The sequence below is a fragment of the Suricata suricatta genome, chromosome 1 (assembly GCF_006229205.1).
Source record: "Suricata suricatta isolate VVHF042 chromosome 1, meerkat_22Aug2017_6uvM2_HiC, whole genome shotgun sequence".
NCBI classification, from domain to species: Eukaryota; Metazoa; Chordata; class Mammalia; order Carnivora; family Herpestidae; genus Suricata; species Suricata suricatta.
In genome coordinates this window covers 158,366,531-158,393,745 of record NC_043700.1, presented here as the reverse complement: position 1 = coordinate 158,393,745, position 27,215 = coordinate 158,366,531, and the positions used below count along the sequence as shown (strand labels likewise).

The 27,215-nt window shown below is 34.8% G+C and overlaps 1 protein-coding gene across 1 annotated transcript; it reads right to left on the bottom strand.

Annotated features, from left to right (window-relative positions):
• Nucleotides 1–1,553: 1,553 nt before the first annotated feature.
• On the bottom strand, nucleotides 1,554–27,215 carry GNPDA2 (glucosamine-6-phosphate deaminase 2). The gene is made up of 6 exons (XM_029946436.1): nucleotides 27,054–27,215; nucleotides 20,715–20,816; nucleotides 19,284–19,466; nucleotides 13,376–13,560; nucleotides 7,613–7,787; nucleotides 1,554–2,563 (listed from the first exon to the last, which is right to left on the bottom strand). Exons 1-6 carry the CDS (start codon nucleotides 27,175–27,177, stop codon nucleotides 2,502–2,504), a joined length of 831 nt encoding a protein of 276 aa, XP_029802296.1. The 5' UTR covers nucleotides 27,178–27,215; the 3' UTR covers nucleotides 1,554–2,501.

Genomic DNA, 27,215 nt, shown 5'->3' with positions numbered 1-27,215 from the left:
GTCCTCTACCTTGAACACACTGAATGAGGTGAATGTCTTTTGGGGATAAGGCTGTCGGTACCTGTTATATGAGGTTATTACATTATGAGGTAATTTTAACTATAAGATAGTAGATTTACTTAAAATTGTGTATAGAAGTTAATTACCCATGATCTCATCCTTATATTATCTTAGGTATCTTTCCTATCTCTTCTAGCTGTAATAGAACAGATGAAATATGAGATTCCAGAACAGTATTTTGGAAAATGGCAGTATATTTGAAACTAGAAGAGCATTTACAAATAATTTGTACAACAAAGTGTTCTATCATTATTGTTAGGAGAAAGTCAGAAATTGGTACCTGACATGAAGTATCTACCACGTGTGTACTATTTAATATTTGTGCTTTATTAGTAGGCATACAATTTGGACACATTCAATTCTCTTCCTTTAAGCTCTTTTTAGGCAGCAGTTTTACAAGTGTTTTTCAAATTCTTTAGTATAAGCTTAAGTTCTCTCCCTTGGTCACTCATCCAGACAGATGATTTTCATGATTTAGGGTGTGTGTCTTCCAAGTTTATCCCTGTTAGGACCTTACTATACCAAGATTTTTGCAGAATCTTAATGTGCGTATTAAAATAGCCACCATTTGTTGAATCTAATATGTGACCCCATTGAGCTGAGCTCCTCAGGCATTGCCTCCTTCAACCTACACACAGTAAGGGTACAGGTACTGTTACCGCCCTACCTTACAGAGCAAGAAGCTCAAGACTCCTGCATTGCCTGTGTCATTGATTGACAGAGCTAGGATTTAAACAGTGGTTTCTTTAGCCAAACCCCACCCGTTCTTAGCTACTGTATTTTATTACCCCATGGAAATACCTTCTTAGTTCTTCACTTCACAGCAGCTTGGCCTCTGGGCTAGGGAGCCAGAGTCACCAGAAATCAGTTGCTTGAGAGCTTGAGTACCTGAGCCTCAAACCAGTCCCCCAACGTCAAGGGTAGTGATGGAAAGGAGGTCTAAACCGTGTTGCAGCTATCACATGGAAAGCACAGAAGGAACTTGTGAACCAAGCCCTGGAAGATATCTTAGCTTTTTCACTAGGATAGGTCTTTCCTGGTGAAGGTAGTTTGTAGTAACCAGTAGAGTTTTATTACCAGGGGTGTAACTGGAAGATGATCCTGACATACTAGCCATTTAAAGACCATTTATAACACTTAAGGTTATTATAACTGTGTTATCTGGAATTAAAGGAGCATATTTTATTCTATAGGTTTTATTTTCGTTTGATTTTTATTTGTTGTTAATACATTTCAATCACATTTCAGTTAAGGTATGCTTAAGTATATTAATAAGTAATGTTCTTCTAGATGCAAAATATGCAGAAGGGAGCATTTTTTTTATTCCCCAAGGAGTGACTAAGAAATTATAGGTAGAATCATTGCCTTTTCACTTAGATCTTCAAAATGCATGATGGCAACAAAAAAATAAATGCAGGCTCAATATACTATTAATGTTGGAATCTCTCAGATGTGTGTATTCAGTTTCACTTCTGGAAATAAAATTGATAGCATTTGTTTATTACAAGCTTTATTTGAGTTAAAGATAGAAAACAATATAGTTTTATTTGTAATTTAATGATGCATGTTAATGGCAATCTAAAATAGTTTACAGTAATTCCTTTTATAAATACTTTATCATGTTACCTTTTTAGACATTTAAGTAAGGAGTAAAGCTAATCATTTATGAAGTTTAACAATAATCAGAAAATTGTCTTCAAAAGAATTTCCATAAGTGTGTTGCTAGGTATAAAGTTCATAATTGCCAAAATACTTTTTAAAAGCATGAACCCAAGTCATTAAATAAAAATAAGAGCACATTTGTAAAAAAGTGCTGTAGAAGGTGGTGCACAAAAACCATGCACTTATACATACTTTCCAAAAGGACGTAAACTGTACTTTTAGGCACTGTCATTTCTTCAGATTTTCTGTTCCAACACTATATAGCAGGACTTTTGATGTCCAGATGCTACTGCAGGAAGGGGACTAAGGCAACCACGTGCAGAAAAGCTGTGTGTAATGCACGGAAAATACAAAGATTACATTCCAAAAGTAAAGGTTTACAGTGATTGAAATCTGAAAGGTGGAGTGTCTTTATGTGATTAAAAAATAAAATTTTTGAGAATGCCACCAGATTCATATGAATGATACTTGATATATCTTCTTCGCATTTAAAATGAATTGAAATTTTTAAACAGACATTTCATTTCTGCACTGTTGTATAGAGTGGCTGTGTGGCTTCTGTACTTTACAGTAACAGTTATTTGTGAGAGTCAACTTCTTCTAAACCTTAGTATAAAATGGACATATTGTAAATATGGAATGTTTAACATATAGATATTGGACTTCAAAAATGACAGTCTTCAAAAAAATCCCCGTGTTTTATCATATTGCATAGCTGAAAATTCATCTACTTATAAAAGTGTTCTGTTCATTCAAGCAGAATTTTGCTCCAATCTCCTTCAATTTCCTTCTTTCATACTGTATAGTGGATCCACAAGCTTATTGTGCACATGCATTAAACCTTAAAGAAAAAAAGCACAGTTCTAGTTTTATTTTTAATTTTGAATTATATCTCATTTACTTTAGACAATAGAAGTTTATAAGATACAATAAGTATATTGGTTCCCATCTGATATAAAGTTTTACTGAAAAATGAAAATAGAAATGTTTCATAATGTCTAGTTGTCACTATGTAGCAGATACCAATTTACAATTAGTTATGGTGCTATGAATCTAGAATGTGTACAGATTCTTTGGGAGTAACCAGAAGTAGAAGTAGTTCTTGTCTTCAGAGCTTCAGTATGACAAAAAGAACAAATTTGAATGCTGACTTGATGAATACACTTTAATTATATCTATAAGTCTGCTGAATTTGATCCTCTGGCATTTCCTCTACCGACTCCAGCTAGGGACAGCACTATTGTTACACCACGATACCTTAGGTCTCCAAAGTGTTTTACCCCATCCATTCATCTGGCAAATTGTTTTCCATTAGGGAAAATTACAGTAGGGGTGATAACAAGCCACCCTGAAGGAAGTTAGTGAAAAAATCCACTGTACCATTAAAAAGTTGAACAATCCATATTTAGACGTTAACAAAATAGTTAAACGTAGAATATAAGAAAAAATCAGAGTCAGAGATGGTTCAGTACTGACTGCTCTAAGTGCTGGCAATTTGGAAGCTGCCCACATGGCAGAAATCAAGTACAGCCTCGACTCTTCTATATAACAGAGCTAGAGATGGGTCAAGGAGTCTTTGAAACTCCCACATTAAGATAACACATGTTTGTGTGCAAGTGTGCATTTTTTCTGAGGTCAGTCTCTTCACCAGATTTTCAAAGTGGCCCATGACCCAAAAAGTGAAGAGCCGTGACACATGAGCCCTGGGTTTTCCTTTCTGCTCTTAATATCTACATTCCACTTCACTCTAAGATTTTTAAAGTCTAATCTGCCTGGCTGACTCAGGGCGAAGAGCAGGTGAGTGTTGATCTTGGGGTTGTAGTTCGAACCTTACATTGGGTGTAGAGATTTTTTTCAATGTATAATCTAGCCCTATTTTATCAATACACTTTAATGGTTCTCTATTAACAGGGACATTTTCTGCTGCCCTGTTAGCTCTTCCCTACATCTGTCCTATTGCTTTTGCCATTTCCTCCCAATCTAAATGGTATTATCCAATTCTAGGGCTTTGAATCCTATCAACATAGAAGGTTCTCCCATCCATCTACCTGTCTGAGTATCCACAGTTTACAAATGCCTCCAAAGTACCAAGCACACTTCTAGACAGTGAAATAATGCAATAAACAAAACCTAAGCCCCCACCTTTATGGAGTTTTTATTTTAATGAAATACATTTTATTTCTCACTTAATTAGCCAACTTTTTATAATACTGAGTCACTTATTTTCAGATAGGGATATTTGTTAACATTTCTTTTTGCTAACACTGTGTGAGACTGTATTTGAAGGCACCTGAGCCTGTTTTCTTGGCCGATGACTGTAACTGGTAAATATACTTTATGTTTACCAAAAATATACATTAAAGGGTAATGTGTATAGTGCAGAAGAAATATTTGCTAGTGAAAACTACCACATGATATTTCCAGACAAAACCAATCCTATTTAAAACAAGATTTAACTAAAAAGTTTCATTCATTTCAACAACCAGTATGTAAAGAGCAGTAAAATGGGGGCTAGGGAAAGCCAGGAGAGGGCACAGCACAGACAGGGGTGATTCTAGCCATTTCATTAGAAGATGCATCCTCTTATGGAGAAGCAGCTATAATAAGAGGTTCATTCTACTCTATAGAATTCATCTATCATTTACTTGCAGCTGTGGTAATGCAAAGAATACACTGGAGATTTAAAACACAAAACAGAATAAACAAAGGTTCAACTCTGAAAGGTTTATCTATATATAAGGCTGTATCCAAACGAAATTATCTTGAAAATTTTATTATTTGCATTTGGAGGACACAAAGAATCTACTATGACAAGGCAAAACTGGCAACTTTGAATACAAAAATTTGATAGAAAATCACGAGCAAACAAAAGTAAATTGAATACTGAGTAAAACATACAGACTTCCTGACATGTTGCTAGAAGTGAAATGTCATAGGTTCTAAATGTCAGTTTTATGGTTTTGGCTCAATCTGAACTCATTCAACCTGTCAAGCTACTGGAGCAGGGCCTACAAAGGATGAAACCAAAACAAAGTTCACTATGATGATGATGTCTTGGAAATATATTCTTGAGAACATAAAATAAGTTTTATATGAAATTAGCAAAAATAATCAGAAAACATTAAATATTAAACTATATTTTCCTGTGATTTACTTCTATCTTTTAAAAGGTATAGCTGTATAATGAAATAAACTTCCATTTACTAATAATTCTTACTGTTTTAGATACAGTTAACCTAGATTTTCTTAGCTAAATAATTAGAACCCTTTTAGACACTTTTTAGTGATGGGAAGAAAGAGTAGTGATGTGAGTGGAATATGAAGAATTACAGATAGTAACTACAGGATTCATATTCTCCAGTACATCTTGAAGTGATAGAATAACTCAATGAAGATACGGAAAATATATAAAACTACATTTATAATACGTGTAAATCTGAATATTCAATTCTACCCTGTAGTAAAATTACTTACTATGAAATAGGTCTGACTATAGCCCAACCAAGATCTCAATTCCATTTTTCTCCATAGGAAGGGAGGCACCCTGACTGAAGCTGGCACCCTGAACCTCTTCAGAAATATATGAGGCTCCAATGTGGAAAATACAGTGTCCCCAAAAGAGCAGTGCAGTGACTTTCTCCTAAGTAGTCTACCCTTCAAAATGTTTGAGAAGAACTTAGAATCTGGATAGGTGAATTAAGAGAACAAAATACGTATAATCACCTACATCCCTTCTGTATTAAGTTACCTTTAAAATATGTCTATCCCTTTTGGAAGCAATTATAGTATCCAAACAACCCAAACAAACAGATACATGACTTAGATAGCCAGTTTATACCTACCCTATGAGGCCGTATAACTGGACAAAAGCCCAGACTCCAGATAAGTGTGGTTTCACTTAACCAGTTCCTGTCCACATATAAGCTGTATGACTTTGGGTGACAACATCTCTATTAAGCCTGTTAACTTACCTATAAATGGGATTATGTAAGAGTACCCACATCTTAGAATTGTGAGAAGTAAATCAAGTATAATCCATTTAGAATAGTGCCTGGTCATATAATTATTGACTATTATTGAGTAGTTTGTTAAATATTTACATAAAAAGTGAAGTTTTTCTATAAAAAACAAAGTCTGAGAAGCACAGGGTTTGTCTGATGATTGCTGGTGTATCAGAATATGCAAATGTTAAAAGAATCTCCTTAAAACTGGCATTAAAATATGTGGATAATGGAGATTCCTCTTATTAATTTTTTCAAGGAGTCTAATATTTGTAATGAAATCTGAAAGACTACATACACAGGTAAAACTCCACCCACGAGCTGTCACATTCACAACTCATCACAGATATTTCTGCTCTTACCTGACAACTTACTAAATTAAGAAATTTTGCAGTTTAATTTGATACCTTTGTGGTTTGGCAAAAAAAATTTTTTTGATGAAAATATAAATGATGAAATAGCAAAGAAATGTTTAAGTGAATTGTGATACATCTACTTGACTATTATACAGTCACTAAAAATACTTTTGAAGAATATTTAATAAAACAGGAAAATGAATGTCACAATAGTAAGTAAAAATACAAGCTATATAAACATCAAATTTGTATTTGTTCACTGTTCATCCAATTTCCATCATTTGTGTTTCACCTTTTCTGCCACATTCACACATTTACATGAACTATGGAGTTAATTTAAAAATTTCCGTTAAATTGACTTAAAATTTAAGCTACATACTGTATTTCATGAATGAGACACTGAAGACTATAAGACACATTGTTTTATGTACTATTTAAAAAAATGCTACCAGGTAACTGATAGTGACACCAATTTTAAACACATCCCAATTTCAGGCAAAACAGACATGAAAAAAGATGTGTCTTAGAGATAATAATGTATGGTAACTTCTTTAGCCCTGTCAAAGCAATTATATTCATGAAATAAAGGTTTGACTGGTTCAGCATATTTTTCCTAATACATGTTAAATAAACACCTAGTTACTAGAGTAAAAAAATTAAAAGCAGTACACATAACTACATACTTTGTTAATTACTGGTGTGTCTGTGTATGTACATATACATTTTTATATATACATATATATAGAAGACCAGTTATATAATATTTTCATATCATCTACAGGTATTTTATAAAGAGCACCTATTTATATAGCTTGTTTATTATGTGTATCTATATGAGGAATTCACTTTTAAGCAGAGAACAGGTTCTAAGCAGTATGGTCCTTGAAGACCTCTTAAATCACCCATTATGTCAAGCACTTGTGGTTTCATATATACAGCCTGGTACCATGAGGTGTAAGAACCACTGACCTACACTGTAGTAAGAGTCAAAAGGAAAATCTACTTGCAGAAGTCTGGGCAGTCAAACCCCTGCTCTGTTGCCGAGTCTATTCCATACTGCTCTGACACTGAACCAGTACAGCTGATACACGGGAAGAGTTTGAAATTGTGACGATCAGATGAGTTAGTGGGTGACCCAACTGATCTGCTGATTAGGCGCTAAACATAGCTTGGTGAGGGAGGTGGGACAGGGGAACAATTAAAATCAGAACATATATACATTTCCTTTTGGGTTATTTAGTTTTGCATATACAATATGAAAGTAAATATTAAATTCGGATTTCAAGAAAATATTCACTGAAAATACAGATTGAAGAGATTCTCTTCATGAAAAATAGGAAAAATATTTTGAAAGCAACTCTTATCTGCAGTGAGACTTTTCTATTCCTTAAAAAAAAAACTGGCTAGTGTGTTGGCAAAATGCCAGTTTTCAATAGGCACAGTGTAGGCTGTAACTCCACAGTCTTATTAAGTTTTAACTTTCATCTACAATGGAATGTTCTCACAATCAGCTTCTGAAATTTCATTGCTCACCTTTAAAGTATTTCACAGTTTTAACTCTTAACTCTAAAGTAGCATCTTCATCACACACAAATATAGTTCGGGGATGCTGCTGGAAAGCAGAAACTGTCCACATGTGATTTACACCTTCTTCTATTGCTTTGTAGAGAGCAAATGCCTTGTGTGCACCCGTTATGAGGATCATTACCTGAAAAATCATGACCATTGCATGTTAATTCTTAAAACAGGTTTCAAATTACTAGAAAGCTCCTTTCTTAAGAAACAAAGAGGTTAGCACACCAATATTCTTCTGAAGGTAAAATAAAAATAAATAGCTACATATTTCTTCACAGTTCAAGGGTTTTATTTCTGTTCACAGTAAAAGGCAAGCATAAACTAATTTCTTCTGATTTAAGAAACTAAAATAGTATCATAGAATATTACTGAATTTACCATAATGCATATAATTATTAACACATTAGATATGATGTGCAGAAGAGACTTGGGAGAATGAAGAAGAAGAATGAAAAGGGCTGATTTGCAAAAGCAGAATTCCAGGTCAGCAAATAATTTATATAACCAAGAATGATATGCCAATTGCTCTAGTCCAAACAATCAATAGAGTATATATTACTTTGAAAGTAAGAGAAAGAAGCCTAAATGCCATTTTACTGAACATGTCCTATCTAAAGTTGTCTTCAAATAAAAACTAGATTTTGAAAAGGATTAGGGATCTATTAAATGCAAGAACTTACCTTTAAGTACACATGACTGAGAATACCCTTATGAACTATATAGAAAACCCAAGCTCCTGGTCCCCAATTCCTAAAACGTCTGATTCAAAGAACATGTGCAAATCTAAGTGCATTTGCATCAGAATGAATCTTTACCATTTTGAGCACTAAATCTATCCTATTTTTTAAGTTAATCTAAACAATATATGTAATCTTTAAACATGATTTTTTCTCATTATAATGGTTAACTAAAAAGTGAGTATTGAAATGGTTATAATTCTAAAATATTGTAACATAAAAATTCTGCTCTGCATATTTTAAAACCAGACTTTCAAACCAGGAAGAAATTAAAGATTAATGAATCAGATACTATACTTATTTTATCAAGACTTAATACTTTTCATTTTGAAGCTATACTCATTACTGTTAGAGCCCATGAACTGAGAGATGTTTGAATTTTTACAAATGTTCTTATTGAGACTTCTTGTTCTTAAGTATAAAGATATAGGCTAGTGGGGAATTTAAAAGCCACATAAAAGCCTTTGTTTTTTTAAAACAAAAATTGTTTGATATAACAAGGTAAGCATAACATGGACTAATAGATTTGTTAATTAGTTTTTCTTGCTGGATATTATTAGCCAGTGTTTTGTTTTTTCTCAAGAGAATATAAGTGTTATAGAGGAGTTAAAAAAAATCACACAGTTCTTTGTTTCATCCTGTCTTCCAGTTGATAATCTTTGGAGTGAGGACCCAGGAATCAGGGTCCCCTAGGTGATTATTAGACAATCTGGCAGAAGTCCTTAGACTAACACTTAAGAAGTCTCTACAAAGTTTCTTTCATGCCTCCTTAAATCTAGTGATTGCTGCATGAAGGATATTTTTTGAAGTTATTTTAATAGAGTGTCAAAATATGTTTTGGTGGTTACAAAGTTCAAACACCTACTGTAGCATTTTCCTTGAATTATTTCATTTATCTCCTCAAAACATCATGGGATACTTTTACGTTTCACAGAAAATGAAATAGAAGCACAAATATTCTGTAACTTGCCTAATGTTTTGGTAAGACTAAGATATAAACGAGAAGTCTGATTCCAGGGTCTGTATCCTTAACTACTTTAGATAGTCTCTATTACGCAATATGAGCTAACACTCTTTCATTATTGAAGCAAATAATGTAAAATGTAATGGGAGAAGTGGCAACAAATTTCTATGTCAAATGTACACTGTGAAAAAATGAAAAGACAAACATTTACCAATGAGAAAGGGAAAATACACAGTATTATGAAGGGAGTGAAATGAAAGGAAGCTGCTGAAAGTTTGGGGTGGGATGAAGAATTACTCAGTGTGTGTGCAAGCTTAAGACATACACAACCTGTAACTGAGAACTAAGAATTATCTAGAAGAAATGAAAGAAAAAATGGTCTCAGAATGTAATTTGATGGTGACCTGTGATTTACCCACTCTACTATACTCAAGGTAAGTATTTCTCTCATGAAAAAGCTCTTACCTGAAACCAAGTCTTTAAGGATAAGCAGGAAAGCTCCATAAAGAGCATGTCAGACAGTTATGGGGTGGTCAGTTAAAAGCTAGAAATTTGCGGGGTAGCTGGGTGGCTCAGTTGGTTGAGCGTTTGGCTTTGGCTCAGGTCATGATTTCGTGGTCTGTGGTTTCAAGCCCCGCGTCAGGCTCTGTGCTAAGAGCTAGCTCAGAGCTTGGAGCCTGTGCTCGGATTCTGTATCTCCCTCTCTCTCTGACCCTCCCCTGCTTGCGCTGTCTCTCTCTTTCTCAAAAATAAATAAAACACTAATAAAAAAAAAAAAGGCTAGACATTTGATAAGGCTAGAGTACAGGAGAATGAAAGGAATTGCCTGAACACTGGTTGAGATCTGATACAGAGCCTTTTGACAGAATAATACGGCAGCAGAGACTCTTAATTACATAAGTAAGTAATAAACTGAACTGTGCTTTTGAAAAAAAATAATTCAGAATGTAACAGAGAATGTGCTGTGTAAAGAATGGATATAGGCATCATTTAGAATGGCTTTGCAATAATTCTTGAAAAAACGGATATAAACTTAATAGACAGTGGTGATGGAGGGCAAGATCCTTACTTACCTCTAAGTGATTTGTTAAATAGTTGGGATTTGCTGACTTATTAGATGTAGAGGAGATGCTGAAAATGACCCGTGTTTCAAGCTCAGATAAATTTCATGGTGAATGTTGTTACTCACCAAGAGAGGGAATATTCAGAAGAAAGGTAAATTTCGTAGAAAGATATATTTAAATTTTGGACAGTGTAAGCCTATAAGAAATCTTTAAATATGTAGATGTCAGCTGGAAGTTGGAAATATGAAACTTGAAGCTTCAGAATGACTACAAGATAAAGACATGTAGTATTATTACTGTACTGAGAGTACTTAATCGCTTTGGAATAGTGATAAAGCTACATAAAGAATGTTCCAAAGAGTTACTGCTGTTGACGTATTTAAAATAAAAAATAAAAAAAGTTACGCTCCAAAGCATGCAGAGTGGATGTGCAGTTCCAGGATGAAGCTCTAGGGAACAAGAGTACTCAAAAGGCCGAAGAAGAAGGTACAGCCTGGGAGGCAGACTGAGAAGGAACGCTCAGAAAGAAGAATGCTAGAGTTTTATGACGGAAGGAGTGGTCCACAGTCGTCGATGATGAAGAGAAGCTCAGCTGGGCAGGACCTGCACGTAAGATGCTGGTTTTCGCATAAAGAAATCACTGGTGACCTCGGTGATTTCAGTAAGACAACAAAATCAAAAGCAGATTTTAAAGTTTTATTAGTTTTTCCTATGTCATCTTAAGCATATCCAAAACATAACATTTAGCTTTTGACAAAGAGCAAGAAGTCAACAAAAGTCAGATCTGGTGGTTCAAGTAAATAACCAAGCTGTGATAGAACTAACCTTGTCTAACATGAATCATGAACAAAATTCATTCAAACGACTCCCCAAAGTTATTAAATTCCTATTGTACTGTAAGCAGTGTAAGGTGCTAGATATATATGACTGTAAGTAAGGAAAAAGACATTAAACCAGTAAACATACAACAACAATCAGAAATTGTGAAACGTGATATAAAGGAAAAGAACAATGGTCTGAGAGAAAATAGAGGTAACTCTGATTATGAGGATTATCAAGAAAGGGCATTCTGAACGTTGAAAACCTCTAGGTGCCATTTCACCTAAGCAAGGTCCAGAAAAGTAGAGCATTTCACACAGACTATTAGTGTGAAGGTCTCAAGCCAAGGAAAGAGTGAAAAAGTAGTAATGGGTGTGGTTCCTTATCTAATCGACAGTTCCCAAGTCTTAGAGAAACCTGCAGTGACTTCCAGGGTGTCAATTCCAAGGTGTGCACAGAAGGTCTTCATTAACCAAGCTGCCAAAATGAAGCTCCTTACAAATGAACAAACTAACCACTCAGAAATTTAGTTTCCTATTCAAATGTACTTTTCACTTAACAGTAGCATCTGCCCCATAAATTGATACAAAATTTTATTGTGTATTTTTAAAACTATTTTATTTTTATGTAGCCTCTACATCCAGTGTGGGGCTTGCACTCACAACCCTGAGATCAAGAATCATGTGCTCTACTGACTGAGTCAGCTAGGGACTCCTTAAATGTATTTGATCCTAATGAAACTAAAATTGAAGAGAAGCTCACATCACAGTTAAAACCACTGGCAAATGAAAATCTGTACACATTAAGTTCCTTAAAATTAAAGCATTAAGTACCATGACATGATACTTGTTTCAAAAGACTGCTATAAAAAAACCAAAGTACTAAGGCCCCTGTAAAAACAATAAAGTGCTAGAATAGTTTTGCCATAATGATTTATAATCATGTTGGGAATGAAAATTGTGAGGTGAGTGAGTGGCATCATAAAGTTTTGTTGGAAAAATTGACTAAAAGAAAAAAAAATCAATATTTGAATAACCCTCTGTTCATTCTAATAATTAGCATAAGTTACATTATAACTTTAATCCTGTTAAATGGAAGAAACTTATTTGTATAACTGTTTCATTTTTTAGAAATACAATTGCTCTAAGATCTCTTGCAACTTAATTACTATGAAATTTCAATCCCTGAAAGGTCTTTCTTCATATACTGATAACTTCTGCCTGAAAAATGACATCTTGAAGGACAGTTCCAGGTGTATGTTCAAGTCTAGACATATTTACATTAAGATCATTTACTTATTCATTACAACTTGTCTGTACACTTTACTCAGAACCAATCCCATCTTGTTGACAGAAAAGAAAGGAGTTTCCCTATGATGTAACCACTTATAATCATGAGCTGACTATAATTTGTTCTGTTATTCTCAGGAAAGGAAATGAAAGCCCAACTAAAAATAAAAAATTAGGGTGTGCCTGGTGGCTCAGTTGGTCAAGTGTCTGACTCTTGATTTCAGCTCAGGTCATATCTCGCAGTTTGTGGGTTCAAGCTCACTTCAGGCTCTGTCCTATCTGTACAGAGCCTGCTTGGGGTTCTCCCTCTCACAAAATAAATAAATAAACTTAAAAAATATATAAAGGTTCTTTAAAAAAAATTTAAAAGTAGGCAGGGTCTGTTCAGAGGTCTTGCCTTCTTAAGTATACCAAATTCAGAACAGATTTAGAACTGGTTCTTTTTCTGTCGGAAGCGAACTGGCTATCCTCCTACAGTCAAGATGTACTTTACACTAAATTATCCTGAGCCTCCAGAAGTAGTTTAGTGTTAATTAGCCTTACAGTTCTTTCACAAGATTATTTCACCTAAAAACAGACCATTTGATGAGTATGATTTTAGAAACTCAAACTGTAAAGAAAGGAACAGGCAAATGAAGTACTCCAAAAGGAATGGTGCCTAATTCTTAGTTTACGTAAGCTCCAAAACCTTGATTTAGTTGAATTCTAAACACTGCAATGAGACTTACAGAAGCTACTGAAAGCTAGATAACAATTTACATTGTGAATAGGATATAACCAAAATATCACTTGTTTGGTGTCATATTTCCTTCGAAATCTATAGACATTAAAGAATAGTTAATTCTTACTTCTCTTGCATCCATCACTGTCCCCACACCAACTGTGAGAGCCATAGTTGGCACCTTCGATAAATCTCCATCAAAATATTTAGCATTTGCCAAAATGGTGTCCATTGCTAGAGTCTTTAATCTTGTCCTTGATACTAAACTGGATCCTGGCTCATTGAAAGCGATATGACCATCTGGACCAATTCCTTTTAAAAGAAGTATACACACACATACACATAAAGTAAATAAGGTTTCCCAAAGTTCAAGTTTTTTTAAAGAGCAAAGTCACAAATACACTCACCTTGTTTTATTTGATAGCTGAATTTCAAAAGGTGCATGAAAATATTTGTTCCTGTATTTGATTCAACAAGTATTTTAATGTTCTCCATGTGTTTAGCACTGAGCGAGCATGATTGTAATAGCAATAAAATTAAGCATTACCTTATATTTGCATTAACACTTTATAAAGCATTTTCACATCTCAACAACACATATATTTAAAAATCTTAAAGACAGTCTTATTAGGCCTATTTGCCTCATCTTCCCAGCCTGTTTTTCAGCTCAAAAGGAAACTCTGGGGACACGGGGTAGCTCAGCTGTTTGAGGGTCTGACTTCAGCTCAGGTCATGATCTCACTGTTTGTGAGTTCGGGCCCCACACTGGAGGCTCCCTGCTGTCAGCACAGAGCCTGCTTCAGATGCTCTGTCCGCCAGTCTCTGCCCCTCTCCTGCTTGTGCTCTCTCAAAGATAACCAAAAAAGAAAACTCTGACATTCAAGGATAATACATGACTTATTCAAGGTAACAATTTAGTAAATACTGACACAAAACTGAAATCTAAATCTTAGTTTGATGACTAACATAGTGGTCTTTAACACTTTAAAGATGGGGTAATTAACTACTGGACCTCCCTGTAGTAGTTTCCTCACTTACAAAAGTGTCTAGATTGGACAATATGGGGCAGTAATTTTCTTCAGACTTTTTTGACTAGAGCCGACTACAAGAAATATATTTGACACTGCCATCTAGTACACGTGGGCACACATAAAAACAAGAACGGCATGAAACAATACTTACCCCTGCTAGGAGGCATTCCATTTAATTCTATTTCATTAGCAAAACACACAAAAGGTAAATGCTAAATGTGTATCTATATTGATTTCATAACCTAATAATGGGTGACAACCACAACTTGAAAACACTGCTTTAAACAAACATACTGCCAGCTACTATTCTAGGATCACCTCTAAATAATAGGGACATAACATTCCTTATTTGAATGAAATTGGAAGTAAATCTTTTTGTAAAATGAAGAATCTCTATGGCATGAGTAAATCAGGTTTCACACATGTGTACTCTACAAGCTAGTCAGATTTCTGACATCTATGAAAAAATAAACTCTCAAGTTCTGAGTCAAAATATGTTACATTTATATTCTGCATATTTACTTTAATGACAGATACATGTATTTCACGGACTCTTAACCTACAATTCTAACCAATGTCTCCCAGATTACAAGAAAGCATAATATGACAACAAATAACCATGTGACGGAAGAAGCAATGAAAATCTTAGGGAGCAGATATAAGCTACCAAAGCACTAGATTCTAGGAGGTTTTAATGTGGTCACCTCAAGCCTGACATACATGTGGTTAATATGTATGGATTTTTTCCATTAGTGTCTATCTGCTTGTTAATAAATGTTTTAAAGATATGGAGTTCTCTCTGTATTTATAAGACTGTTCTGTTTCTCCTCTTAAGTGTACATCTGTCCAAATATTTAATTTTTCTATTTATGTATAAAGAAGAAAGGATATAACCATGAAAATAAAAGTTCCAGAAAAAACCAGGAAGCCCTCAAGGATCAACACCAGTGTTCTGAGTGGCGATGTGGGTCATACAAAAGTGTACAGTATGGTGGAAATTACCAGTAGTGTCAATACAGTCCCTTACTAACCATGAGGAACTATTAGCAACTTCCTGATATGAAATATTTTAAAAGTGTTCAGAATGTTTCACAAAGCTTTACAAAACTTTCTTTAAAAGGATAATGAAATTTAACAACCATCGCAAATCCTGAGTCTTTAAGTCAAACTTATACATTAGCACCTTAATGAAATATCTCTAAAACCTCAGAGTCTAGATTACTTGTCTCTCCTGTGTCCCTAAAATTCTGTGGGGTAGAATGTAAATTTCACTGGAGTAAGGACTGTCTCTTGACTCCTGTACCCCTACCTCTTAGAACGATACGGGACACTTAGGAGGCCCTCAATAAATAATGGCTGAATAAAGGAACAGATGGTTGCTATTCTTTGGTATGCTCAGTATAGTTTCTCCCTCCTCCTCCACCTTGCCCTGCTTCCCTCACAATGGAGGGGACCTTAATCTACTCTATATATGTCTCTGAGGCAGGATGATTGTGGTCTAGTGATAAATACTCATCCCCAGCTGAAACAATCAGAATTTCTCTCAGGATTCAGAAAGTAAAGGAGTATCTGGAGCTGAGGTATGTGACGACAGCACTGCAGGAGAGGTCCAGGAGTTCCTACCCTGGAGACCTCCGCCTCCTCCATCCTTCTTCTTCCAAAGACTTGGCTGTTTCGACCCTTCACCAATTCTGTGAGTTCGCCCAGAACCATTCCAACTAATTCACTTTTGGTCCCAAAGTAGGTGACAGTTACTTTCAAAGCAAATAATCTAATCATACAGCCAAAGGAGAAGGTTAAAGTTTTCCCACACTGTCTTATTTTTACTTTTTTAAAAACAGTACCTTAAAATACTTTTAAAGTTAGTAATGCCTTTAGAGTTAATTTATAACATTTCATATTTGTGTATTTTCTTGCTGGGGATAGGTCAGGGACTGCATGATACATTTTACTCTTTCTCTTAACAAATCTGTCATCAAAGGATGAGAACTGTAGAGATTACACATTGTCCTCCTTTTTCCTTTCTGCTGAGGAAAGGGAAATCCTATTCTATTAACCAGAACTAAGAAATGATGGGCTCATGGTCTTGAGTTCTTCTCATCCTACTATTTCCAGTTTAGGTGGAAGGAATAGGAAACCCCATTTTGGCCTCAAGCCCAACCTGAAATCTCTAATCCAACTTTACCTTTATTAAGGCTGTTATTTTGATCCCATTTGGCTCAGTTCTTAGTGTTTTTATTAACCAACAAACCCTGGAACAAAAGAAGGGTAAGTGATAAGACCCAGATACCAAGCCTCATCTTGAAAATCCAATAACAAATCGAGATCAACAAAAGCAAAGAATCAAATGAGATTCTTTCATGAGTATACATTCAATAATAGGGTACCCCAATAGGAAAAAGTTCAAAGTAAATGCAATAAGCTAACCCTTCTCCCTGTATTCACCGAGTAATTATGTCCTTTGGATAGTAAATATAAAATGGCAGACCTTGGACCATGACATGACTACAGTGAAGATGTTAATACAAGAGGCAAAGAAATCATCTTAATATATATATTTTGTTCAGGGGAGAATGACTGCAGTAAGCTTAAGATAAAAACTGGTTAGAAAACAGGGTTTTTGTAGAAGTAAGAGTCGGTCATAAACAAATAATTATAATTTATACTCCATCTGTTTCAAAGGGAAAACTAAGGCAACTTATAGTGAGGTAATATACCAAAAGCTAAAAAGAAATGAGAAGTGACTTAAAGCTATGGGGAAAGAAGAAAGTCCTACTAGAAATCTTTGATATGGGCATCTGGGTGGCTCAGTCGGTTAAGCATCCACTCTTGGTTTCCGCTCAGGTCATGATCTCATGGGTCGTGGGATTGAGTCCCTCATCAGGCTCTGAGCTGACAGCACAGAGCCTGCTTGGGATTCTCTCTCCCTCTCAGTCCCTCCCCCACTCTCTCTCAAAACAAATAAATAAACCTAAAAAAAATCTTTGACAAGGGATATTCAACCTTAAACATTACTTTAAGCTATCTGGGAAGCAGATAAAAAAAGAAAATGGAGTTTAGTTCTGATGATTTACCCCCAATAAATTCTATTTCCTAGTATTGAATCCCGAATAGACTTGTCACATGGATCCTTATGCAAGGCAAATAAATTAACATGAAAAAAGGTATTCAAATGAAAAAGTAAACAAGACATTTTTCATTAAGCCATGTTTAATAATGAACCTCTAATAACTACCATGCCTTTTTGTATAATAGTAAACGAGTGAAAATATTTCTTGATATAACTAAAATGTAGACACATTAGGTATAATTATATTATAGTAATTAGGTATACATTACAGTAATTCTACATGAATATGGTATGGAGTTTAGAAAATATGAAGGATGCATGGGTAATACATTCCTTCAACACTCCCATATATGAACTGCCCTAGGCTTGATACTGACAAATACAAATGGTAATTATCTCAGAATTAAACCATATGGACAAAACTGGAATGCAAATATTCTCCTCAGGAATACTGAAATATTAGCAAATTTATTAAAACACAGATAACTTCCAATTTTGAAAAGCAAAACAGCCTAGCTTGGATTCTTGTTCAGAGAAAACCCATCCCATTTACAAAAGAAAATAAATGATACTGGTTCTGTTATGTTGAGATAAAAATTTCCTCAAGGATAAAATTTCAATCTCACTGGATACCCTTAGAAGTAACCCAGTAAAAAAGCAGGAAATACAATAACCTATAGAACAATGATTTCAGCATCTACAGTTCAGAAAATGAAGACTGAAGTAACACCGAATAAGTACCAGTTATATACCAACCACTATGCAAGGCATTTTACATGTTATGACATGGTTAGTTCTCACAAGTTCTGGAATGGGTAATATTAATTCCTGTAACTTAACTACAATAAACTTCAATAAATTTCTCAAAGTCATACAGATAATAAGTGGACGAGACAGAATGCAGATTTATGCCTGACTGTAATACCCCAATTTCCCCAAGGGCAATCAACTACCTCAACCAAAAATTAATCTCCACAAACAGCTCTAATAAGGATCTAATTCATATACATTTAAGCAATCTTCTAATAAATTAAAGATTAGATATATCCAGATAACTTATTGTAGAGCTTTGGTGTTATATTATTCTTATGGTAATTAATTCAATGTTTCAGAGGCTTATAATAATTACAGAAAACCATGTTGTCAATACAAAGAAAGAAAGGTCATTATCACGCAGTCATGAGATCCAGCCCCACATCAGGCTCCACCACTTGGAATTTCTTTGAATTCTCTCCCTCCCCTCCTCTTGTGCACACGAGTGGACATGCTCTCTCTCTCTCAAAATAAATAAACATTAAAAAAAAAACCAACTCTTCCTCCTATTTTCAATGATACTTCATGCATGTGCATGTGCATATATGTGGGCACATGTGCACATATACATATATATGTGATATATATATATTTCAAGTGGAGTTTAGCCAATTAAACATTTATTCACTTGGAGCTGATAAAGATAATCATACATCTTAGTTCATATTAAGTAAAGGATGATGATAAATAAAGTCTTGTATCATTCTTAACTGATTTTTAAAGTGGGATGAAGCAATTTAAGTGAGCAGAGAGAAATGCTAAAATCTACCTGTTCCATACGCACACGTTTAGAGACTTAACCCTGTAATCGGGTAAGAAAGCTGGGTTAGAATTGTAAAGAAACTGTAAAAGTTAAGAATATTATTTAGTTAAAGAAACATCATGCATTTTGTAAGATATGGTTAACTGTGAATTCTAAAGAGATAATAGAAGTTTAGCAGGTATTGGGATTTATTTCTCAAGACATGATTTAAGCAATTCTAACTTACCAACCTTAAGACTACTGTTAATGGAAATAAAGTAAACTAAAAATCAGTACTGAATAAGTGGATATTATAGACAGTTTCAGGTGTTCCCCACATCACACAAAGGTTAAGAGTAATGACAAAATGTTTACATACCTCCAACAAAAAGGTCAATTCCTCCAGCTTCTTTTATTTTCCTTTCAAAAGCATCACATTCTGCTTGTAAATCTGCAGCATTCCCATCAAGGATATGAGCATTATTAGGATCTATATCAATATGCTTAAAAAAGTTATTCCACATATAAGAATGGTAGCTTTCAGGATGATTTCTGGGAAGTCCTAAATTAAAAGTTAATAAGTAAAATTATATTTCCAGAATAAATCCAAAGTTTACTTTTCTGATTCAGCCACAGATGCTACTGAACATGTATAACCTTTCTATAACCATATTCAACTTAAAGGCATTTTTGTGTGGAATATATGCTCATTAGATGCCAGACATAATATTAACCACCTTACACATATGTATTAATTCATATAATTTGTACATCAATGGAAATACTTTTACCATTCCTACTTTACAGATGAACATCAAAGACACAGAAAAATTAAGTAAACTTTCTCAAGATAACACAGCTTACAGAGAGGCTGGAATTCAAACACCGAAGTCTAGTTCACCTGCATTTAATCACCGTACTCCACTTCTCAAACACAGGAAACTTTACCAGTGGAACGGATTTATGTGTTAAACTCCACAGAAATTAATTCGCCATATATGTGAAATGTTGGTCCACGTTTCTCATCTATTCTCCCGTATGCGTGCAAAGTATACTGAATCACAGCAGTTCTTTGACTATCACTTGGACTACCATTAAAAATGTATTCCTGTGTGCAAAGTTTAAAACAGAGTTTTGTTTGCGTCACAGATCTTTCCTGTTAAGCAAGTTAACTATGAATGATAAAATCTTCAGCCATAAATATAAATACATTTATATTTAAAAATCTTTATTTTATTAATTACTTTTACATACATTGTACTCAATCTATTTCCACAACACCGGTTTTAACTCTGCAAAATAAAAAAAGAGTGGGGACATGCCTGGGTGGCTTAGAAGGCTGAGCATCCAACTTCAGCTCAGGTCATGACCTCATGGTTCATGAGTCTCAGCCACCACACTAAGACCTCTGCTGTGAGCATGAAGTCGGCTTTGGCTCCTCTGTCCCCTCTCTCTGTACCTCTCCTACTTGCACTCTCTTTCATAAATATACAATAAAATATGAAAAAGAAAAAGAAAAAAAAAAAGGAAGAACTGTGAAGGGACTGGCTCAAAGCTGCATGAGTGGCGGAGCCCAGCATGAATACCGATCTGGTTTCCAGTCCCACACTCCTTCCATATATCATGCTGGCATCACAAAAATACAGATGTTTTTAATATAAACTCTCAACCTCATCAAAAGGCAGTACATTATCTTCTAAAGATAGTCATGTTACATCCAAAACATAAATTCAAATAATGTATTAATTTCAAACTATATTCATTTTATTTAAAACATATTCAAATAATATATTCAAATAATATTCCTTACCTACATATTCATCCATGTTAAAGGTCTTCACATATTTAAAAGAAAGGTCTCCATTCTTGTGATATTCTATTAGTTTTTTATAACATCCTAAAGGTGTACTCCCTAAAACAGATAAAGATTCAATTTTCTAACTTAAATGAAAAATCAATTTTTTAAATGTTTATATATTAACTTTATTCTCTTAATGATATTCTCCATTTCCAATTTACTAAGGGAACAATGACTAATTTAAATACATATTCAATTAACAATTTTTTTGAATTATACACACATTTACAAAGTACCTTAAATCTTAGTAAAGTAGAACTTGCTAAATAAAACTAGTAATCTGTCAAAAGAAATTATAGTTTGGAAAATTATCCTAGAGTTGTTGGATATTTGGAAATAATGGATATTCCAAGATAAGAAACTTCTAGAAAGTACAGGTGGAAAAAAGGAAAATAAACACCCCAACTTTTGAGAAAAAGCTTTTCTGGAAAATGATTTGTAGCATAAATGATATATAAATAGGTCAAGTTGACCACTTAATGAAATAAAAAGGGATACCAGAGCTAAATTTAAATATTGCCTCTACTTTCAAAATAGATTCAGAAATTGGCAAGGACTGATTGAGGAACCTTAGCCTTTATGATCTTAACTGGAGATTCTGTTTCTTATTTTGCATTATCTTTAGCATGTAACAGCTAAAATGTATAAAGTAAAATGAATTCTGAGAAAAGGGATCTTGGCTTTGGAAACTTCATCTGAGTTCTTGATTTTATTGTTTTATAAATGTGATTCTTTTACATGTTTTATAAAATTGAAATCAGTGTTATAGTGCTTCATGGCATGGCACAATAAAAAAAAAATTAATTAAGCCACTTGAAGAACACCCTCTGTTTTTAAAATTGCTGGTTTTTTCTTTTCTTTTTAACTACAAATTGGAAGGTTAGATTGACTGCATCCTTAACAAGTGACCTGGACCTCCCAATCCTGGCTGGAGTATTGGCTAATTCCTAATCTATCCACCACCAGAAAACAAATCATGCAAAAATACAGCATGCATACAAAATTTCTACTCAAGTGGCAGACAGAAGTATGAGAGAACTAATCATTCGTTAGAAAAAAAGATACAAAGGGAATTTCTAGAGCAGTAAAAAGACTGTGTTTCATTTGAGATGAAAGAATAATACAACTAGCTATCAATAATATATATCACATAGGTTCAGAGAACAGAGACCAGAAGAATTTCATAAAACTATAGAAAACATACTGTTTTAATCTGTGATTAATAATTTACATGGTCAAATTTTATAATTCCCTCTTAAAGAACTATGGCCCTCTAACATAAAACTTATCTAACAGATGGATAAATATGCTTTTTTTCCCTCCTTTCCTGAAGCATAAACAAATCTGTGTTTGTTTCAGTGTCAACTGTATAATTATAGGATTCCTTCCTTAATTTAAAAATATATGAATAAAAAAGGTAAGGAGTCACAATGGTGATGACAGAAAAATAACCACATTCATTTTCTACTTTTTAATCAAAGTGGCTGAAGAAAAAAAATAATGAAAAATATGGTACATGGTGAAATGGTTAAAGAAACTTCATTTTAATGTCTGCTTTGCAAAGTTTACTAATATAATTATTACCAAGTGCTTACTAGGATTCAGATAAAACAAAAATTAAAACTGTTTCTATCCTAAAAAAACTCACAAGATAGGAAATAGGCAAATACAAAATAACCGTAACAAAAATGTTATAAATAACCTATAGGAAGTCTGCAGAACTACTGTAAATCAAAGAGGAGAAGATTAGTTTTGTTTGTTAGAAGAAGGATCAAACAACATGACATTTCATCTGAGTCTTGAAGAAGGGATAGAATTCCAATAGTCAAAGACAGGGTTAAGTTGTAATGGAGAGATGACACCTGTATGCTTACCCTATGAGAGCTATACTGTTTTTCTTTTTAACGTTTTTTTAATGTTTATTCATTTTTTGAGAGAAAGATACAGAACATAAGTGGGAGAGTGGCAGAGAGGGAGACACAGAATCCAAAGGAGGCTCCAGGCTCTGAGCTGTCAGCACAGCGCTCAGTGCAGGGCTTGAACTCACAAACCATGAGATCATGACCTGAGCCGAAGTCGGACACTTAACCAACTGAGCCACTCAGGTGCCCCTTAGTTATACTGGTGTTTTTATACAATTTTTATAAACTGGCATGATCTTTCCCATTTTGAAGACAAAATAACTGGTTCAAAAAGATCAAGGAATTTGCCAAATATCACATAGCAATGAAGCCAGAGATTCAAGAGATTCTGTCTGGTTCCAAGGCTCACATGGTTTTCATTATGTAAAATGAAAATAAAGCCAGCAATTTCAGGTCTATTTTTTGAACTACAAGCAGTCAAATTATCCTACCATGATTCAGAGTAAGAGAATCAGGGAATAAATTTGGGAGGCAGGAAGCATGTAGGCCCTTACATGTGAAGCTTGTTAAGATCTTATCAATAAATACCAAGTAGACATTCCCCAGAAATTGTGCTTCGGGGAGGGATGATAATAATATGACATGCTGCTTGAATTACAGAAATTCATATTCAGGGGCACCTGGATGGCTCAGCGGGTCAAGCATGCGACTTGGCTCAGGCCAGGATCTCACAGTTTGGGAGTTTGAGCCCTGCATCAGGGTCTATGCTAACAGTCCAGAGCCTTTTTGGGATTCTCTCTCTCCTGTCTCTCTCTGACCCTACCCCACTCTCTCTTTCAAAAAAAAAAATGTATATTCAAACTTCAAAAGCAAAGAGGAGAAGAGCGTGATTAACACTGTCAATGGTCAATGAAGGAGAGAAGTGGAAAATATCCACAAAGGTTTTCCAAAATACACCCTGGCAAGTGTACTACTAGGCAAACTATTCAAAAATAAAGCAAAAGCTGTAGATCCAAACACACAAAAGCATGTTTATGACTTTGAAGACCTCCGGCTCCCAAGCTAAAATTACTGTGTAGTTATATATCATATTTAAAACAAAATGGTTAACGCAGCTAGCAGGACTGTAGTCCTGGTTTACAGGAAGCACACTGATACCGAGGCCATGTTCAGCCACTGAGGCTCATGAATCAAAAATGTGGCTGCGGAGGGGGCCAGTCTGGTGCACACAATTTTTACAAATCCCCCTTTGCCTGGATCAAAGACAAAAAGCAAAAGAACAAATGAATGAACTAAACAAAACCTTTCAAGAAAATTATACAAGTGAAAAAAATTATGATTGTAGCTTTTATGTAGTTAGCACATATGGGAGAAGGAACAGAAAGAAAAAAAAACTGTTTAAATAAGATACACTTGTGGGAACCTTAAATTTACATAGTATTTACAGTACACAAAGGACTGGAGCAAACACCATCTAATTTGAGCCTCAAACAGCATGACCAGCTATTATAATCCTCATCTTTCTTAAAGGCAAAGAAACCAAAGGTTAGGGATGAGGAATATATGCTTTGCAGTCACCAAGAGTGTAGCAGCTCTGCTTCCAGGTCTAATGCTCTCCCCTGGGGAAGTCAGCAATATCAAATTAAGTGAGACCATGAGATCAATGACACTATTTTTGGTTAACTTTTAAGAAAAACCTTATTAGTGAACCGAATAGAATAAAACATGCAATTAATACTTAATGTTTATGTCATGAAGACATGTCAGTCTTCAATTTTTCACTCCTAGTAGTTCTTTTTTTAATTTATTTTTAAATTTATTTTTGAGAGACAGTGTGCAAGCAGGGGAGGGTCAGAGAGAGAGGAGACACAGAACCTGAAGCAGGCTCCAGGCTCTGAGCAAGCTGTCAGCACAGATCCTGGTGCGGGGCTTGAACCCACCAACTGTGAGATCATGACCTGAGCCAAAGTCGGATGTTCAACCAACTGAGCTACCCAGGCACCCCCACTCCTAATACTTCTATAATGAAAAGAAAATACACACAGAAATAGCAAAGGGCTAATAAGATAATAAGAGTATATGAGGCAGGAAAGGTGAAATGAAGAGACAATAGTACATACTTTTGGTACCTCTTCATGGTTATTAAAAAAAGTAATCTACAAATTATATTAATAGGGAAAGCAATATCCCTCAAAAACTATACAAAACCTAGGAATAAACCTAACCAAAGAGGTAAAAGATCTGTATATTGAAAACTATAGAAAGCTTATGAAAGAAACTGAGGAGGACATAAAGAAATGGAAAAACATTCCATGTTCATGGATCAGAAGAACAAATATTAAAATGTCAAAACTACCCAAATCAATCTACACATTCATTGCAATCTCAATCAAAATTGCACTGGCATTCTTCTCGAAGCTAGAACAAACAATCCTAAAATTTGTATGGAACCACAAAAGACCCTAAATACCAGAGCAATGTTGAAAACGAAAACCAAAGCAGGAGGCATCACACTCCCAGACTTTCACCTGTATTACAAAGCTGTAATCATCAAGACAGCATGGTACTGGAACAAACACAGACACACAGACAAGTGGAATAGAATAGAGAACCCAGAAATGGATCTACAAATATATGGCCAATTAATTTTTGATAAAGCAGAAAAGAATGTCCAATGGAAAAAATGACAGTCTCTTTAGCAAATGGTGCTGGGAGAACTGGACAACAACATGCAGAAGAATGAAGCAGGACCACTTTCTTGCACCATACACAAAAACAAATTCAAAATGGGTCAAAGACCTAATTTTGAGACAGGAAACCATCAAAATCCTAGACGGGAAAGCAGGCAACAAGCTCATTCAACTTCAGCCACAGCAACTTCTTACCAGACATGTCTCCAGAGGCAAGGGGAGAATATAAGCAACAATGAACTATTGGGACCTCATTAGGATAAAAAGCTTCTGCACAGCAAAGGAAACAGCCAAACTAAAAGGCAACCAACAGAATGGGAGAAGATATTTGCAAACGACACATCGGATAAAGGGTTAGTATCCAAAATCTATAAAGAACTGACAAACTCAACACCCAAAAAAACAAATAACCCAGTCAAGAAATGGGCAGAATACATGGATAGACACTTTGCTGAAGAAGACATCCTAATGACAGACATATGAAAAGATGCTGAACATCACTCATCATCAGAGAAATACAAATCAAAACCACAATGAGATACCACCTCACACCTGTCACAATGGCTAAAATTAACAACTCAGGAAACAACAGATGTTGGCGAGAATGTGCATAAAGTGGAACCCTCTTACACTGTTGGAGGGAATGCACACTGGTGCTGCCACAGTGGGAAAAAGTGTGGCAATTCCTCAAAAAATTAAAAATAGAATTACCCTATGACCCAGCAATTGCACTACCAGGAATTTATCCAAAGGATAAAAAAATGCTAATTTGAAGGGGCATATGCTCTCCAATACGTATTGCAGATATCAACAAGAGCCAAGCCAAATTATGGTAGGAGCCCAAATACCCATTAACTGATGAATGGGTTACGATGTGGTATATATACATAATGGAATACTGCTTGGCGATGAGAACAAATAATATCTTGCCATTTGCAACAATGTGGATGGAAAAGGAGGGTACTATGCTAAGTGAAGTAAGTCAGTCAGAGAAAGGCTGATATCATGTGTTTTCACTCAGATGTGAAATTTGAGAAACTTTGCAGATGAACATAGGAAAAGGGAAGGAAAAATAAAATAATAACGGAGAAAGAGGCAAACCATAAGGAGCTCTTAAATACAGAGAACAAACTGAGGGTTGATGGGTGATGAGCATTAAGAAGGACACTCTTCAGGATGACCACTGGGTGTCATATGTAAGAGATGAATCATTACCTGAAGCCAAGACTATAGTGTATGTTAACTAACTTGAGAATTAGGAGAGGAGGGAGGAGGGGAGGGGAGGAGAGGGGAGGGGAGAGGAGAGGGCAAAGAAAAAGAAAAGATAAAAGAAAAGAAAAGAAAAGAAAAGAAAAGAAAAGAAAAGAAAAGAAAAGAAAAGAAAAGAAAAGAAAGAAAAAGAAAAAGAAAAAGAAAAAGAAAAAGAAAAAGAAAAAGAAAAAGAAAAAAGAAAAGAAACATCCCTAAAAATAAAACAACTAGAAAAAGGTACAAAAAATACTATGACCATCACTTAAGTTATTTCCTTTTGCATTTTGGAGTGGCAAGTGATATACACTTTTAATATGACAGTAATGAAACATAGATATTAGATAGATATACAGACACATTTCTGGATTTATACATTAATATGCTCAATCAGTGATATGGCAAGAAATAAAGGGGGCACATATTTTACTAAATAAAACCCTTCAATCCCATGACCTTGAAAATCTAAAATGGAAAAAATGGTGTATTACCTGTTGGTAAACCCAATGTAAAATATCTGTCCTGTCCAGGTTTGAACTGAATGATGCGATTACAGATGTATTTGGCTGCCCATTCACTAGCCAAGTCGTAATTATCAAGAATTACGAGCCTCATAATGGTGATGCACAGATTCCGGGACAGGAAGAAGTTCA

Coding starts and splice junctions, on each gene's coding strand:
- GNPDA2 (XM_029946436.1), bottom strand. CDS start 27,177: ATGAGGCTCGTAATTCTTGATAATTACGACTTGGCTAGTGAATGGGCA. Junction 7,788..13,375: donor CAGTGATGGATGCAAGAGAA/GTAAGAATTAAC, acceptor ATGATTTTTCAG/GTAATGATCCTCATAACGGG. Junction 2,564..7,612: donor AACTGTGAAATACTTTAAAG/GTGAGCAATGAA, acceptor TTTTTCTTTAAG/GTTTAATGCATGTGCACAAT.